Raw genomic sequence first — 15,067 nt, forward strand, 5'->3', positions numbered from 1 at the left:
CTAGTGGATATGAACATCTACTTAATATGTCTAAATATCTAAAAAGTTATGGTATTCAAAATGAAAAACGTATTGCAAAAATATTCTTGTTTTTAATTTTTTTATATATATATATGGATACAAATATAAGTCATACCAGTTCAGTAAGGTCGTTTTGTTGTGGTATGAAAGTGCAGTAAAACATTTACTGTTAATTCACACAAATTAAGAAATAAACAAATGAATGATAAATGTTGAACAATGAAATATTATTTTAGAAATCAATTAGGCCAGATAGGCCTTATGAATTTTGTTCTTTTTTTGTTAACATACTGAATGACCATTTACACACAGGATTGAGTCGTCAGTAGGCAGTACAGATGTATAAAAAAGTGTAACAAAACCACCTTGCATCATATATTGCTAGTAGCATGAGTAGCATTGTTTGATAAATTTGTGCTTTTTTTTTAGCTCACTGGGGCTCTTGGCCCCATGTGAGCTTATGCCATCACTTGGCGTCCGTCGTCTGTCGTCGTTGTCGTCGTCTGTCGTCGTAAACTATTTCAAAAATCTTCTCCTCTGAAACTACAGGGACAAATACCTTCAAACCTCAACTAAATGTACCTAAGGGTATCTAGTTTATAAATTGTATCCGAAGTTTTGATCCATCGACAAACATGGCCGCCATGGCTAAAAATAGAACATAAGGGTCAAATGCAGTTTTTGGCTTATATCTCAAAAACTAAATCTTTTAGAGCTAATGTGACATAGGGTGAAATTGTTTAATTGGTCAAGATCTATCGGCCCTGAAATTATCAGACGAATCGAACAACCCATTGCTGCCACCGAATTGGTAGTTTTAACAAAATTTTGCAGTTTTTGTTATTATTTTGAATATTATTATAGATATATATAAACTGTAAGCAGCAATAATGTTCAGCAAAGTAAAATCTACAAAAAAGTTAATATGACCAAAATTGTCAATTGACCCCTTAAGGAGTTATTGCCCTTTAAAGACAATTTTACACAATTTGTTCATCAAGTTTGCTAACATTTAAAAATCTTCTCCTCTGAAATACAGGTGAGCGATTCAGGCTCTTGAGAGCCTCTTGTTCAATTTGGCTAGCGCTTCTGGACAAAAAATGTTTGGTTCAAATCTAAATAATATGCTTTAATCTCCCCATTACTACTTACATTGTACATAGAATGGATACTACTTTGACAACTCCTTGTGCAGATGAGAGTTGTCTGTCAAATCTTTATTTCACAAAGAATGAAATGCATAACAATGAACTGAGCTCAACGCAAAGCAATTTAATAATACACTTAGACAAAGAGCTCGATCCAGTGAAATACTGTGTACTACAGGTCCTTCATGAACATCCATCTGCCATAACCACATCTCACAAACATGCCATACCACATGGTTGGATCAGAAGTCCTGAAATAGACATGAATTTTTTTATCATATTTTCAGTATATACACCGGTTTAAACTTCACAAATTTGTGGTATAATCATTCTGTATCTAGCAAGTAACAATCGCTTCATGCACAAATTGATATAGGTTGAGAGCCCCTCTGTCGGAAATAATTAAGAACATACCTCCACCTAATCTTAGTTAACAGTTGAAGAAACATTCAAAACTATAAAATGTTATTAGACTTCGTCAGTGTCTATTTACAAACACCACTGAATCAATAATATATGTATACATATTGTAATGATCTACAAATTACCCCCCCCCCCCCCCCCCCCCCCCCCCCCCCGCCTTTCCCCCTTTTTTATATCACAAGGGTTTGTGTGAGTTAATTTGTTAATTTACACATAACTTATACCAACGTAACATATGTTACAGTTAATGGTATTGTTCATTTACATATAAATATTTGGTATATGAGATTGGTAAATTTAAGCACATGTGGACGAGTCAGCATACATATTTTGCATCACTGTGTTTTGCATACGAGAAGTGGGACGTCTCATGGTTTGACTGTATTTCTTTCGTTTAAGCACATGACAGTTGTTTTAGAGTTTTACGTCGGTTGGGCTTGTTCTGGTCTTACCTTTTTAGCATGTCAAGGTTTCATTTTATTTCAAATTGTTGTCTTATCGGTCAATGTTTACAAACTCCTGATTAACTCGAATAATTCAAGCCCTTACCGTCTCCGATTCTCTCCACTTTTAACCCGAATAATCCAGTCGTTATATTACGCTCCCTATCGATCACTACATTAACGCCTGAATGCATACACGATAAAAACGCGTCAGTCCGGAAAATTGTGACGCGTTGCATTATGGGTATAATTTTAACATACACAATGGCGCCAAAAGAAGGAGGAGCATAGTAATCCCACAACAAAAGATGTGCAATGGAGTGGGAAAGTAGTGTTTATTTACATTGTTCGCACGTGTTTGACAAGAATTTGAAAAATGAAAGAAGAAGAAAGGTTTCTAACATCAGTGATGTGGATTTTATAGACATAATAGCCAAAACTTACAGCCTTGATTTTGATCTGTTGAAAAAATTTCTCGACAAGAATGAAGATGTGTATATATGTGCAAAATGTTACAATTCTGTGAAATCAGTCTCAACAAACAGTAAGAAATACGATCAGTCAAAAACATCTTTAACGGATTCTGCCTCGAATGACTTTAAGAACTTGTCTATACAGATTGAATATCGTTCTATTCCAAGTGACCGTGGCAGTGAACTGAAAAGAAACAGAAGTAGCCTTACTCCCACCAAGTCTGGATGCACTCCTAGAGCTAAGAAACAAGATAAAAATGTATCAAATTCATCAACAAAAACACCAAAGAATAATAGACGACGTCTCTGCTTCTCTGACAAGAAATCAACACAGTCTCCAGGGCCTAAAGTAAAGGTATGCATTTGTATCTGAATTATGATTTAATAGCCATACATGAAAAAAGTTTACAGATTATTAACATACATGTACAAAAGTTTAGATCCTTGGCACGTTATAGGTACTACATATAGCTTTTATACATGTACATGGTACATAGGTAAAATGTAGTTACAATGTTTTACATGTAAAAAAGTATAAAGACTACATGTTTAACTAAATTAAAAGTAATTAGTCTAAATAACATTTTTTTTTCTAAAACAAACAAAAGTTGAAAGAAAAGGATTACATGTATACAGTATATACATGTACATGTATATAAGTACATTTGTACTTATTTTATATACAATGCATCAACTTGCATAATGTTGTACAATGCATGTGTACACAATACATTTATTTGTGCAATAATAGTAACTGTTGTTATTATTTTTTTTAGGTGAACATAGGGTATCATGGAAGTTCCAGGAACACAGTTTTAAAAGGACATGAGAAGTTGGCATGTCGTGCCTTAGTCATGAAACAATACAGAACAGCTGTAAACCACATGTTTGAGTTAGATGTTAAGAAAGAAATTGGAATTGTGATCAAAAAGAAAATAAATAAGGAAATAACTGAGGTAATCAAGAACAAAGACTCTTTATTAAGGTCAACAAATCTCTCTTCGTTTTCATGGAAATCAGCTTACAAGCAACTAGAAAATAAATGTCCTTTGACAATGGACTTACTTCAGACAATATGTGGAGAGAAGAAAAAAAATGAACCAAGACTTGTTACCAGCATGGCCGTCCTTCTGTTTACCAGAAATCAGCAAATGAACACAATTCAATCTATAAACAGTGTGTTAATGTTCCGAGGACATGTTAGAACAAAGGTAAGCAAATTAAAAATTAATAATATAAAGATAAATCATGTACAGTACTTCATTTAAATACAGATTCAGTCTTCTCACAAGGGTCTTTCAGCACTATATTTTATTAAAAAAAAAAAACATTTCTTTGTGTTTTTTAGATTTACAAGTTGTATGTATGTACAAAGCAATTTTAACTCAAAGTATTTTTCATAAATAATAAGAAAAAATCTGTTCAGCACATACATGTATTGATCTTCTTCACATATAAAAAAGAAGATGTGGTATGATTGCCAATGACAACTCTCCTTAAGAGACCAAATGACACAGAAATTAACAACTATAGGTCACCGTACGGCCTTCAACAATGAGCAAAGCCCATACCGCACAGTCAGCTATAAAAGGCCCCGAAATGACAATGTAAAACAATTTTAATTACTATAGCTAATGTCTGTACATTTTAGCACAACATCTGAAGTTTTACTGTACATTATTCCAAATACATAACATGGGCAGCAAATCTCAATGGTTTATTTTATTTCTTCAGGTTTATACCACCTTTAACCGAGCAGGACTTAGTAGTTCCTACAAGTCCACACTGAATACAATTGATAAGCTATGTGAGAAATTTGATGAGCCTGTGAAGAGATGGACAGAACAACTCAGCAGTAAAACAATAGATCAGAAAACTTCATTAGGTATATTTTATTGTAAATTATAATTAAGGCATGTTCATTTTTACCTACATGTACATGTAACTATATTTAATAAAAGTGTAGATTCTCCTGATAAGGATGCTAAAATGCTTTTATATCCATGATATCTATTATTGATACATTACTAAAGTAAACAATATATATACAGGAAAATTATTATATACAGTACGTTAGTAAGGAGATGTGATATGGCTGCCAAACAAAGGTCAAAGGATGTGGATTTACCAGTATACATGTATAAATCATTTCAATTTTTATAAATCTTGATATAATTTGAAGTATTTTGCTTTTTAGGTGATCATACATATGCAGCAACCAGTGATGAATGTAATGTAGAGAACATTGCCACAGATGATAACATTCTACACATCCAATGTCCACCAGTAATGTACATAGCAGAACCTATAACCGATACCACTTCAGATTTTTCCTCAGTAGATACATGTAAAGAGACAGTTCCAACTACAGACTCTCCTATGGAAAAGCTGTACGACTTTGTGGATAATGGTAAGCACATATAATGTGTCTTTTCTGTGTGGATTCCGTATTTTTTTAGAGTCACTCACACTAATCTAGAATCACTGAAGTGTTTAAGAAGAATAATGAAATAGCTGTCAAAAATAACTTCAAAGCTGTCAGTGTTGTAATTCTGTTATGAGGGTCTAGGTGTGGTGTACATTAATATTGGTGCCTTTCCTTTTTATAAATCTGAATTTGAGAAATGCTGAGACTTATAAGAGAGAATTGCTTGTTTTTGTTTCGTGACGTCTTTTTGAGGCGCTAATATTTTGAGTAAAGATATATCTTGCCAAATAGTAATCTACTTATTTAATTCTTATATGTTCTGTGTATCAAATTTGAATTTATTTTACAGGTACATCTGTTCCACCTAGAACTCCTTTATGTAGCATAGGAAACCACACAACTTATTACACACCAATGCAACCATCAGTACCATGTGAAGAAGATTCTCCATTTACAACTAAGTCGTCAGCTGCAATTCAGGAAACGGGTTCTTTCCAAATTATTATGGACAATTTGAATATGAACCAAAAGACTAGACACAAGACTGTAGATACCAGCAACAAAGTTCACAACTTGGTCCACTCAATGGCAGTTAATGATAGAGCAACTCCAACTGACCCGTTAGATGAGATTCACCCTCAAGCTGACATTCTATCATTATCTAATGACTTGTTCATTCCAAGTGACAATGACATACACCAACTGAATGAAGATTTCAAAGTTTTGATACAAACAGCTTTAGTGGACAACATCCCAGGACTATCTGAGTACAGACAAGTTGTGCAGTACCACATCTTACATGAGTTTTCACAACAGGCTGAAAAGAAGAGCACAGTTGTAAGTTTTTAATAATTGTAACATTTTGCATGTAACCTTGTATAACAATCTCACACTGCCATCAATATATTTAATAATTTGCTATATATATTCCTTTTGTTGTTTTATTTAAATAATAATCATGTTCATACAATTAGAAAAGGCATTAAATAAAATTGAGAAATATTGCTGAAGAAAAAAGATCTAATATTAACAGTGAAAATTGTTAAAATAAAAAAAGAATGAAAAAAAACACATGAAAAAAAATACTGCCAATGTGTTCTACATCAATTTAAATTTTATTCCAAACAAGTTCTTTGTGGTTTTTAAATTTTTTTTTTAACATATTAAACATGTTATGTTGCTTTTATCTCCAGATACCTTTAGGAATTCTTGAGAAGGATGAAAACATCACAGAACAAATGATCGATGTAATTACACATTTACAACAGTATGTGCCAAAGAGGGACAAGAAATTAAAGCCATTGTTGTTAGGTGGCGATGCCTTAAGTGTTGAGAGGGGTGAATCTGCACAGAAAGCCAGAATTGATGCAGTGACATGTGAAGACAGATTAGATGGCTTTATATGGAAAAGCGAAGATTGGCATGGCCATGTTATATCACTACAGGTATATATAGTTCCTCTATACAGTTGTAAGTGCTACTAAATAAAGGAAATAAATATGAAATTTTTAACTCCCATTTATCATCATAATATTTTATCCAAGTGGATTTACGTTAAATCATTTGTAAATCTCAAGTCTAGGTTGTTGTTTCTCGTCGATGAACAAAATAAGAAAAAGGTATTATGTATACAACTTGAAAATAAACCTCATGTATATTTATCATACATAAACCCATTGTATAATTGTATTTGAACTGGCTGCATTTATATAGTATCAAAGCTTACATCTTTTTTGTCTCATGTAAAAACTACAGGAATCAGGAGAGACCCCAAGTTTGTCAACCAATTGACAAAAAAACAACAACAATAGAATGTCAGTTTTCAAGATAGGATAGTGTCCATAGTACACTGCATCATTATTATTCATACATTTGTACATGTACATGTGTCATATGAATTGATTTGTTCTTTTTCAGGCAATGCATAAACAATTATGTACATGTATACATGTAACAAATAAATTTACTTGTTCTAAATATTTATTATTATTTTCAGGATACATTTAACCTCCATTTCAAGGGATCATCATCTGGTGAAATGGGAACATTGTTCCAACTGAAAAACAAGTTTGATAGAAGAGGTGTTAAATCAGAGGTACATGTACATATACATAATATTCTTTCCATTTACAAATGTAAGTTTTGTGAACCATTAACAAACATGAAAAAAAAATGTAAATTATCCAACATTGCAAAAATTACAGCCAAAGTGGGAATGTATTGATACAGAGAAGATTGTTTCATGATTTTCATAAGTAGTTACATGACCGTTTACAACAGGTTTTGATATATGTAATCTTCATAAAGATTCTTTTCTGTTGAACGTCATATGCACGTATAAAAATTAAAAAGATATGGTATGATGGCTGGCTAATGAGACAACTCTTCGCACAAATGAAGTTGATGTATATTGTATAACTTTTAATTAAAATGTAATTTTTATATTTCAACATAAAAAAAAAATAAAATATTTTTTATTCTTTATAGGTGAAAGATGCAGTAAATGACTGTCGAGAATTCTTAAGATTTGTGACAAGAGGCTATATAATTCTTGGAGCCATGCAGTTGTTAGGGTTTGATTCGTTAGACAAATTTAAAGACCTTAATCATACTTCTGACACTCAAAAGAAGGAATTCTTGGAAAAACTTTCCCAAGATATTGTAGACCAGTACATAACTACAGAAAAATTTGATTTAGACACACTTAAAGAAACCAATACACGAGAAGAAGGAAGATATGCGTGTGGATATCCTGGCTGCAAGAAAAGTTTCGCTGTAGATGGGAAATGTAGGTCAAAGCACAGGTTTCGATGTCATTATAAAGACTTCGAAGGTGTTCTACAGCCAGATAATGATACTGACCAACATGTCCAAAGCACCATTGAGGTTGAAGAAAAGAAGGAAGATTTTAAACACAATTACAGCTGCAGTTTGTTAAGGGATGGGCTATTTGACTGGTGTAGAGAAGATGCTGCGAGAGAAAATGATGGTGAACGTTTAGTTAGAATGTGGCGATTTGACATTTTAAAATTCGCTTTAAACAATCATGTTAAATACAAACTACTAGCTTTTAAATTACATGCCCAGCTTTTAGCAATACTGCCTCCAAAACAAGCCTTTCAACTGAAAAACAACAGAAGTGTCAATATACATGGTGGAAAGGGAGCTAACGTTCCAGGAGACCTTGCTCTTGAGTTTATGAATATGAGGGCAAAAGATGCTTTAAACTCTCTCAGAGGCAACATGACCGGTTCATCTATTGAAAGGTGCGGGAGAAGTCTCCAAGGCTGCAATGACATCATTGATTCCTATACAACAGGATTAAACCAATTTTTTGGAAAGCCTTCGAACACCAAGCCATCAATCCAGAAAGATATTGACATTCTTGTAAAACATTTACAACCAGAAGAACTTTTTCAAGTCATTCCAGGAAGATGTCACCGCACATTTAACTGTATGAACTCCAATTGCCTAACCAAGTTGGATGGACAAAAATTAAACTCTTGGCTCACCAGCAAAAAAGAAGAATTTTCAAAGACACAAAGACTACGGTCTTATTTACTTTGATAACAAATTCAGTGCTTTGATGTATAAATAGTATAATGGTGCTACATATTTCACTGTACATATTTTTTCATATTTTATTGGAAAAGCAATGAATTCAAAATTTTGTTCTGGTTCTATTACAATATATTTGCTTTTAAATACATGTACATGCTACACAAATTTTCTATTCATTTTAGTAGTGCTTTTAATGTATTGATGTGTCCTGCTTTTGTGTTTAAGTTGATGTGTGCTACTTGTTTATAATGATGTGTGCTGCTATTGTTTGTACATATGTGCTTTTTGTGCTTTTAATGTATTGATGTGTCCTGCTTTTGTGTTTTAGTTGAAGTGTGCTACTTGTTTCTATTGATGCAAGCTGCTTGAGTTTGACATATTTGCTGTTTCTGTTTGTATTATTTTATATGCAGCTTTTTTTTACATATTTAAGTGTGCTGTATCTGTTTGTATTGATGTGTGCTATGTATATATTGATGTGTGCTGCTTTTGTTTGAACATATTGATGTGTGCTGTTTCTGTTTGTACATATTGACGTGCGCTGAGTCTGGATGTATTGATGTGTGCTGAGTCTGGATGTATTGATGTGTGCTGCTTTTGTTTGTACATATTGATGTGTGCTTTTTCTGTTTGTACATATAGACGTGTGCTGAGTCTGTTTATATTGATGTGTGCTTCTTTTTTATATTTATGTGTGCTTGTTTATATTTGTGTGCTTCTTGTTTATATTGATGTGTTCTGCTTTTGTTTTTCTTAACATTTATATCATGTATATGTTCCCCTTAAAAGATGGAAATATTACGATGAATTTTGATAGGTTGTAAGTTGTACCTACTAATGTATTTTTTTCCCCCATCTAATTGTTACATTGGCACTGAATTTTGGAATGCTTAGCTAGTTTCTAAAAAATAATTATTATTTGAATAGAAATTTAAATCATGAATTCGATGGCATGTTTAATATTAAGTGATACATTTGAATTTTTTTGTTTAGATTTAGTATCTAATACTTTTTTTTTGACTGGATAATGGTTATTTTACATGGTTATTTTTTATAATGTTAAATTTGAGGCAATCAACAGGTTACCCTTTAATAAATTATTATCTTATCTTAATAGTCTTTGTGTTTGTATATATAACTTTGGTATTTTAGAAATTTTGTAAAGGCCTTTCCATTATAGAAAAATCCTTTTTAAATATAAATATTGAACCAGTTGCCTCCCAAGATATATACATGAGTATTGATTACACATACAAAACCTTGTACATGTATGTGCTTAGTTTTATTTATGATATATTTCTTTTTATTTTGATCTAATCAGATCTGAAATAAAAATTGAATACAACTTCCAATGCTTTGATTCTTTATACTTCTTGTCAGTTTCAGGTTTTTAGTTTTTAATAACTGTAAATTCAGAAATTATTATCGATCACGAAAGCTGCACAAAAAATATTACATTCTAAATTTGAAATTTTTCATCATGTGATTACTTTTGAAATACTTGAAAATAGCATTAATTTCTGAATAAACAGTAATCAAGGGCATGAATAGACTAGTTGTTCTTTTGTGTTATGGTTGATGATCTCGTGAGTAAAGCTGGTTTAAATTTTCCACTGTTGATTTTGATGCTTATTAGGGCCCCGCCGAATGGTGGCCGCCCTATAGTGATCAGTCTATCCGTCTGTCCGTAACAAATCTTGTCCGCTCTGGTTTTAGTTGACAACCCCATGTCCTATGGTAAAGATCGTGTCCGCTCTATATCTTGAGAACCGTTATGATTTCAAAGTTTATACTTGATATGTATATAAACCAAAGGGTGTGTCATAATTTATGTACAACTTCCTAGGTCAAAGGTCAAGGTCAAAAACTTTGGTTTCATTTGACAACCCCATGTCCAATGATAAAGATACAAATTTTTGACCACACATTATTCACAGCGGGGCCCACAGAGATGGCTCCCATCTCAATGATATCTAGTTTTGTACAATAATTAGGCTGTTGGTTTTCTCCATACCTTTGTTGGTGTACTATAACTGAAACTTAAGAAACTATAAAAAAGAAGATGTGGTATGATTACCAATGAGACAACTCTCCTAAAGAAACGAAATGACACAGAAATTAACAACTATAGGTCACCGTCAGCCTACAACAATGATCAAAGCCCATACCGCTTCTTTCATTAGTGGAAAAGAAAGTAGAAACATAACAAAGGGACAATCAACTCAAAAGGTGGAAAACCAACAACACTCTCCCAGGTTAGGTTGGTGCCATCAAACCTGTTTAAACCCACCAAATTCATGAAGTGCCTGTCTCAAGTCAGCAGCCTGAAGTTCAGTTGTTGTCATTGCTTCATGGCCGACATTTTGTTTGTTGTAAATTGTATTGTTATAAATTAGGCTGTAAGTTTGAATTGAATTGCTTCATATTTTTTATGTAGATACCTTTTATCATGTTTATAGCAGTACTAAGCGGTATGGGTTTTTCTTATTGTTGAAGGTCGTACAGTTGCTTTCATCCACTCCATTTGAAATTTGAAGGACAGTTCTCTCATTGGCAATCATACTACATCATATTTTAATAAAGCCATTGAGAAATTATAAAAAATTACATCAAGACAAACAGCAGCCAACATAATACAACATAGAAAACTAAAAACTCTGAAGCACATCAAATAAAAACTGTTATCTCAGGTTCTCAGTAGAAGCTTACTGTAGCATATGTAATGTCTGGACTGATTGACAACTTCTTAATACTCTTGAATAATACATGTAATAGGCATTTATGTATATCATTGGACATTTTGCTAGTATCAATCAAACAAACATGCACAAAACAAAACAAATTTCGGCAATGAGAAGACAGTGCAAATAAATAACTGTAAAATATTTCTATTTATTTTCAAAAGTAAACCAGATAATCATGACAATGTGGACATGTATGACAAATGTTTATGATACATTGTACTTAAAATATGACTAATCAACTCGGTATTTTTCTTAATGTCGGAGATCTCACATGTTCAGTTGTACATACATGTACATGTATCTGAGCATTAAAAATTGAACATCTACAGGTAGATGTACATGATAAAAAAAATTCTTTTTAGAACTTGGTTGAGTTTTTGAAAATACATTGTACATGTTGTATGTTGCATTTCTACAACAAAATTCATGCAATATTTTGACATAAGTCATGTAAGTATGGCCCTAAATCACTGTATGTACTTAGACTTCATCAATAAGTGTTAAAATATCTGCAGCAAGCTCAGGGCTAACAAGTCCTAGAGATATGACATCATCTTCACATAACAAATATGGTGCATTTCTTACAATCTGGTCTAAAGCAAAGTCCTCTAACTCACTTGAAAGTTCACTTTCTTCTTCAATAAGACATTCTTTGTAGTCTAATAAGTTTTCACGAAGTAATTGTCGTTGTTCAAGAGTAAGATCTCTTTTAATACCAGTGTTTAAGTCCTCATCAAGAACCGATGAGTTATCTAATTCACTACCTAGAAATTGGCTTTCACTACAGAATCCACAGACACACTTTAATTTGCAGTTACTACAGCATGTACAAGGAGGATCGGGCTTTATAACGCTATAACCACTAGTATTTAATTGAAAGTATGCACACAAAGTATTCCTTAAACAGTCTTCAGTCTTACAAAATTCTCGCACTTCTTCTGAACAGTTTCCCTTAGCCAAGTCATATCCACTGAAGTAAATAACTGATACGGCTGAACGACCATCTCTGCCTGCCCTGCCACTTTCCTGTGAGAATTGCTCTAGACCTTGTGGCCCTCCCCAGTGAATGACACGCTCAATGTCAGGAATGTCTATACCCATTCCAAACGCAATGGTAGCAAAAACAACACGCAGAGAACTGTCAAGTTTCTGAAACTCATCAAGCACATGACTTTTATTGATATCAGCAGTTGAACGGTGAAACATTCCTATCAATCTATCATCTAGAGATTCACTTCTGTCATCTAATGATAGTCTGAAATACTCATACAAATTGGAACAAGAAACAATATTTCTGCAATATATGATTGTCTTTTTGGTGGATTTTTCAAATTTAAGTAGATCGTTAATTAGCCAGTCTAAATCTGCCAAATTCTTACTACTTTTTTGCACATAATATGATAAATTTGGCCTTTCTGGTATCACGGAAATAATGCTTGTTCTTTTGATGTCCATATCAAGTGTTTTCATAATGTCTTTCTTTATTGATCTTGTTGCAGTTGCTGTTAAAGTTACAAAAGTTGTTTTTTTGGGCACAACAGATCGAAGTTCTCCAAGATGACTATACTCCTTGCGAAATTCACCACCCCTAAAATAGCAAAAAAAGAAAAATATAATGTTTAGAAATAGACTGACGTTCTTCTTACTGCATTAATTGAATCATACACACATCTCCTTTTTTCCATTTTAAGACAACCAATCTACATGTATTGGAAAGCGTTTTAATTATTGTTTATGTACACATATTTTTTTATTAAAGTCTGACAAGGTCTCAACATCTGATTCTGTATTTTATCTGAACAAATTACTTTTTTTCAATGGAATTTTATAGTTTTAAAAATAAATTTTAAATTTGTTAAATCATATTGTGCTATAACACCAGTGTCCCAGGCACCAACGTGTTTAAACCCAGAAACCCAACACAAACTTTATGTTGTTGTTGTTAGTACATGTCTGCCATTTTTGTTTTTCATAATTGTTTTGTTATAAATTTAGTCATTAGTTTTCTCAATTGAATTGTTCAGTTGACATATTTTTCTTGTGAGGGCCTTTTATGGCTGCCTATAGGGCATGGGTATTTACTAATTGTTCAAAGCTGTACGGTTGTCTATAATTTCTAATATCGGATCCATATCATATGAATTTTGGTGGATAGCTATTGTTGTCTCATTGGCAAATATATCATGGCCACATCTCCTTATTCATTTTATGACATACAAAATTGTTGCCTTCATAGTTTAATAAAAAAAAACTGTAGATCAATACACATATTATAATAATATAAAAAAATTACCATTGTGTTATACAGTGAGCCTCATCTATAACAACTGCCTTCAAGTTCTCATGGAATACACCTTGTGTAATACATCTCCGCCATGGACCTTTATTCAATACTGCTTCAGGAGAGGAAAACACAATGGAGAATTCACCCTCAATAATTCGTGCCGGAATACTTTTGTCTGTTTGCTTTTCTCCAACGAATGTAGCACTAACACCATTGTTTTCAAGTTTGGTAACCTGGTCTATCATAAGGGCTTGAATTGGTGATATAACTAACACTGTGCCTTTGACGTGGGTTACAAGTTCGTACAATTCTGGCAAATGTGAATAAATTTTGGACTTGCCGTAACCAGTTGGCAGAACTACAAAGGTATCCTGACAGTCAAATATAGATGTAATAGCGAGCTTTTGTTTTTCTTTAAATATAAAGTCATATTTGGCTTCTAAGTCTTGTAAAGCTTCAAAGATGTCCATATTTTTGTTTTGAATTCAATAACCGGAAACTACGGAAGTGTCTTCTGCGCAAAATCATGCATAATTATAATGACCTGCAATTTGATTGGGCCCTCTCAGCGACAGGGCTGGTGACGCGTCCAATGATCATAAAGAATTCAAGCCCTCGAAAGGTGGAGAGAATCGGAGACGGTAAGGGCTTGAATTATTCGAGTGTTAATGTAGTGATCGATAGGGAGCGTAATATAACGACTGGATTATTCGGGTTAACTCCTGATGTACAAAATACCATTGAGGATGTGTATTCGAAAGTTGACTTTGCGCATGTGCGTACATGGTTAAAATAGAATAAAAATCTGCGAGGCTCGAAATGGGGGAATTTATCCTTATTCTGTATTTGGTGATAGTTTTCAATGAAATAAAGTTTTTTAAGATTTATTTAACGGAAGTTAAATAATTTTCATAGAATAAAGAAGTAACATGTCTTCGAGATGAAAATACGAGATTCTGATTGTTACCGAAGACAGAGACATATAATATTTATTCGCACATTTCCAAGTTTTACGAGATAAAATGAAAGTACCAGCACAGCTGGCTTCGGGTATCAATAAGAAAAAAATCGTAAGGGTTCCGCGGAACCCAGTGTCTCGCCTACTTTTGCTGTTAATCACAGGCTCAACAAAATTGAGGAAAAAAATTAATAAAAATATTCCTCTCTATACTATCTTTTGATTGTAAGTAGCTTCTGTCCAAGTTTGGTAAAAATCCAGGATAGTTTATGAATCTAATAAATGTTTTAAAAACTTAAACTGCAGACTGTTATGTAATGTTAACTGGAAGAAAAAACTAAGTCCATTTATAAGTAAAATACGGAAAAAATGGAACAAAATTTTAACAAAATTTCCTTTTAGATACTAGCTTTTAATCATAAACAAGCTTCTGTCCAAGTTTGGTACAAATCCAGGATAGTTTGAGAAAGTTGTTAAAATTTTAAAAACTTTAACCACAGAGTGAATGTAATGTTAACTGGCAGAAAAACTAAGTCCATTAATAAGTAAAATACGGAAAAAATGGATTGATTTTTTTTACAAAA

General features: G+C 32.8%; 2 protein-coding genes across 2 annotated transcripts; one reads left to right on the plus strand and one right to left on the minus strand.

The window, feature by feature from the left end:
- The first annotated feature begins 2,282 nt into the window (after positions 1-2,282).
- LOC127718558 (uncharacterized) lies at positions 2,283-8,503 on the plus strand. Its single transcript, XM_052224655.1, has 8 exons — positions 2,283-2,863; positions 3,285-3,719; positions 4,243-4,393; positions 4,706-4,918; positions 5,286-5,773; positions 6,130-6,381; positions 6,933-7,031; positions 7,424-8,503. The coding sequence occupies exons 1-8, from the start codon at positions 2,351-2,353 to the stop codon at positions 8,501-8,503; spliced, it is 3,231 nt and encodes a 1,076-aa protein (XP_052080615.1). The 5' UTR covers positions 2,283-2,350.
- A 2,866-nt stretch (positions 8,504-11,369) lies between these two features.
- On the minus strand, positions 11,370-14,067 carry LOC127701222 (uncharacterized). The gene is made up of 2 exons (XM_052205039.1): positions 13,535-14,067; positions 11,370-12,829 (listed from the first exon to the last, which is right to left on the minus strand). Exons 1-2 carry the CDS (start codon positions 13,993-13,995, stop codon positions 11,722-11,724), a joined length of 1,569 nt encoding a protein of 522 aa, XP_052060999.1. The 5' UTR covers positions 13,996-14,067; the 3' UTR covers positions 11,370-11,721.
- Positions 14,068-15,067: the final 1,000 nt, after the last annotated feature.

This window comes from Mytilus californianus, unplaced genomic scaffold (genome assembly GCF_021869535.1).
Source record: "Mytilus californianus isolate M0D057914Y unplaced genomic scaffold, xbMytCali1.0.p SCAF_1, whole genome shotgun sequence".
NCBI lineage: Eukaryota > Metazoa > Mollusca > Bivalvia > Mytilida > Mytilidae > Mytilus > Mytilus californianus.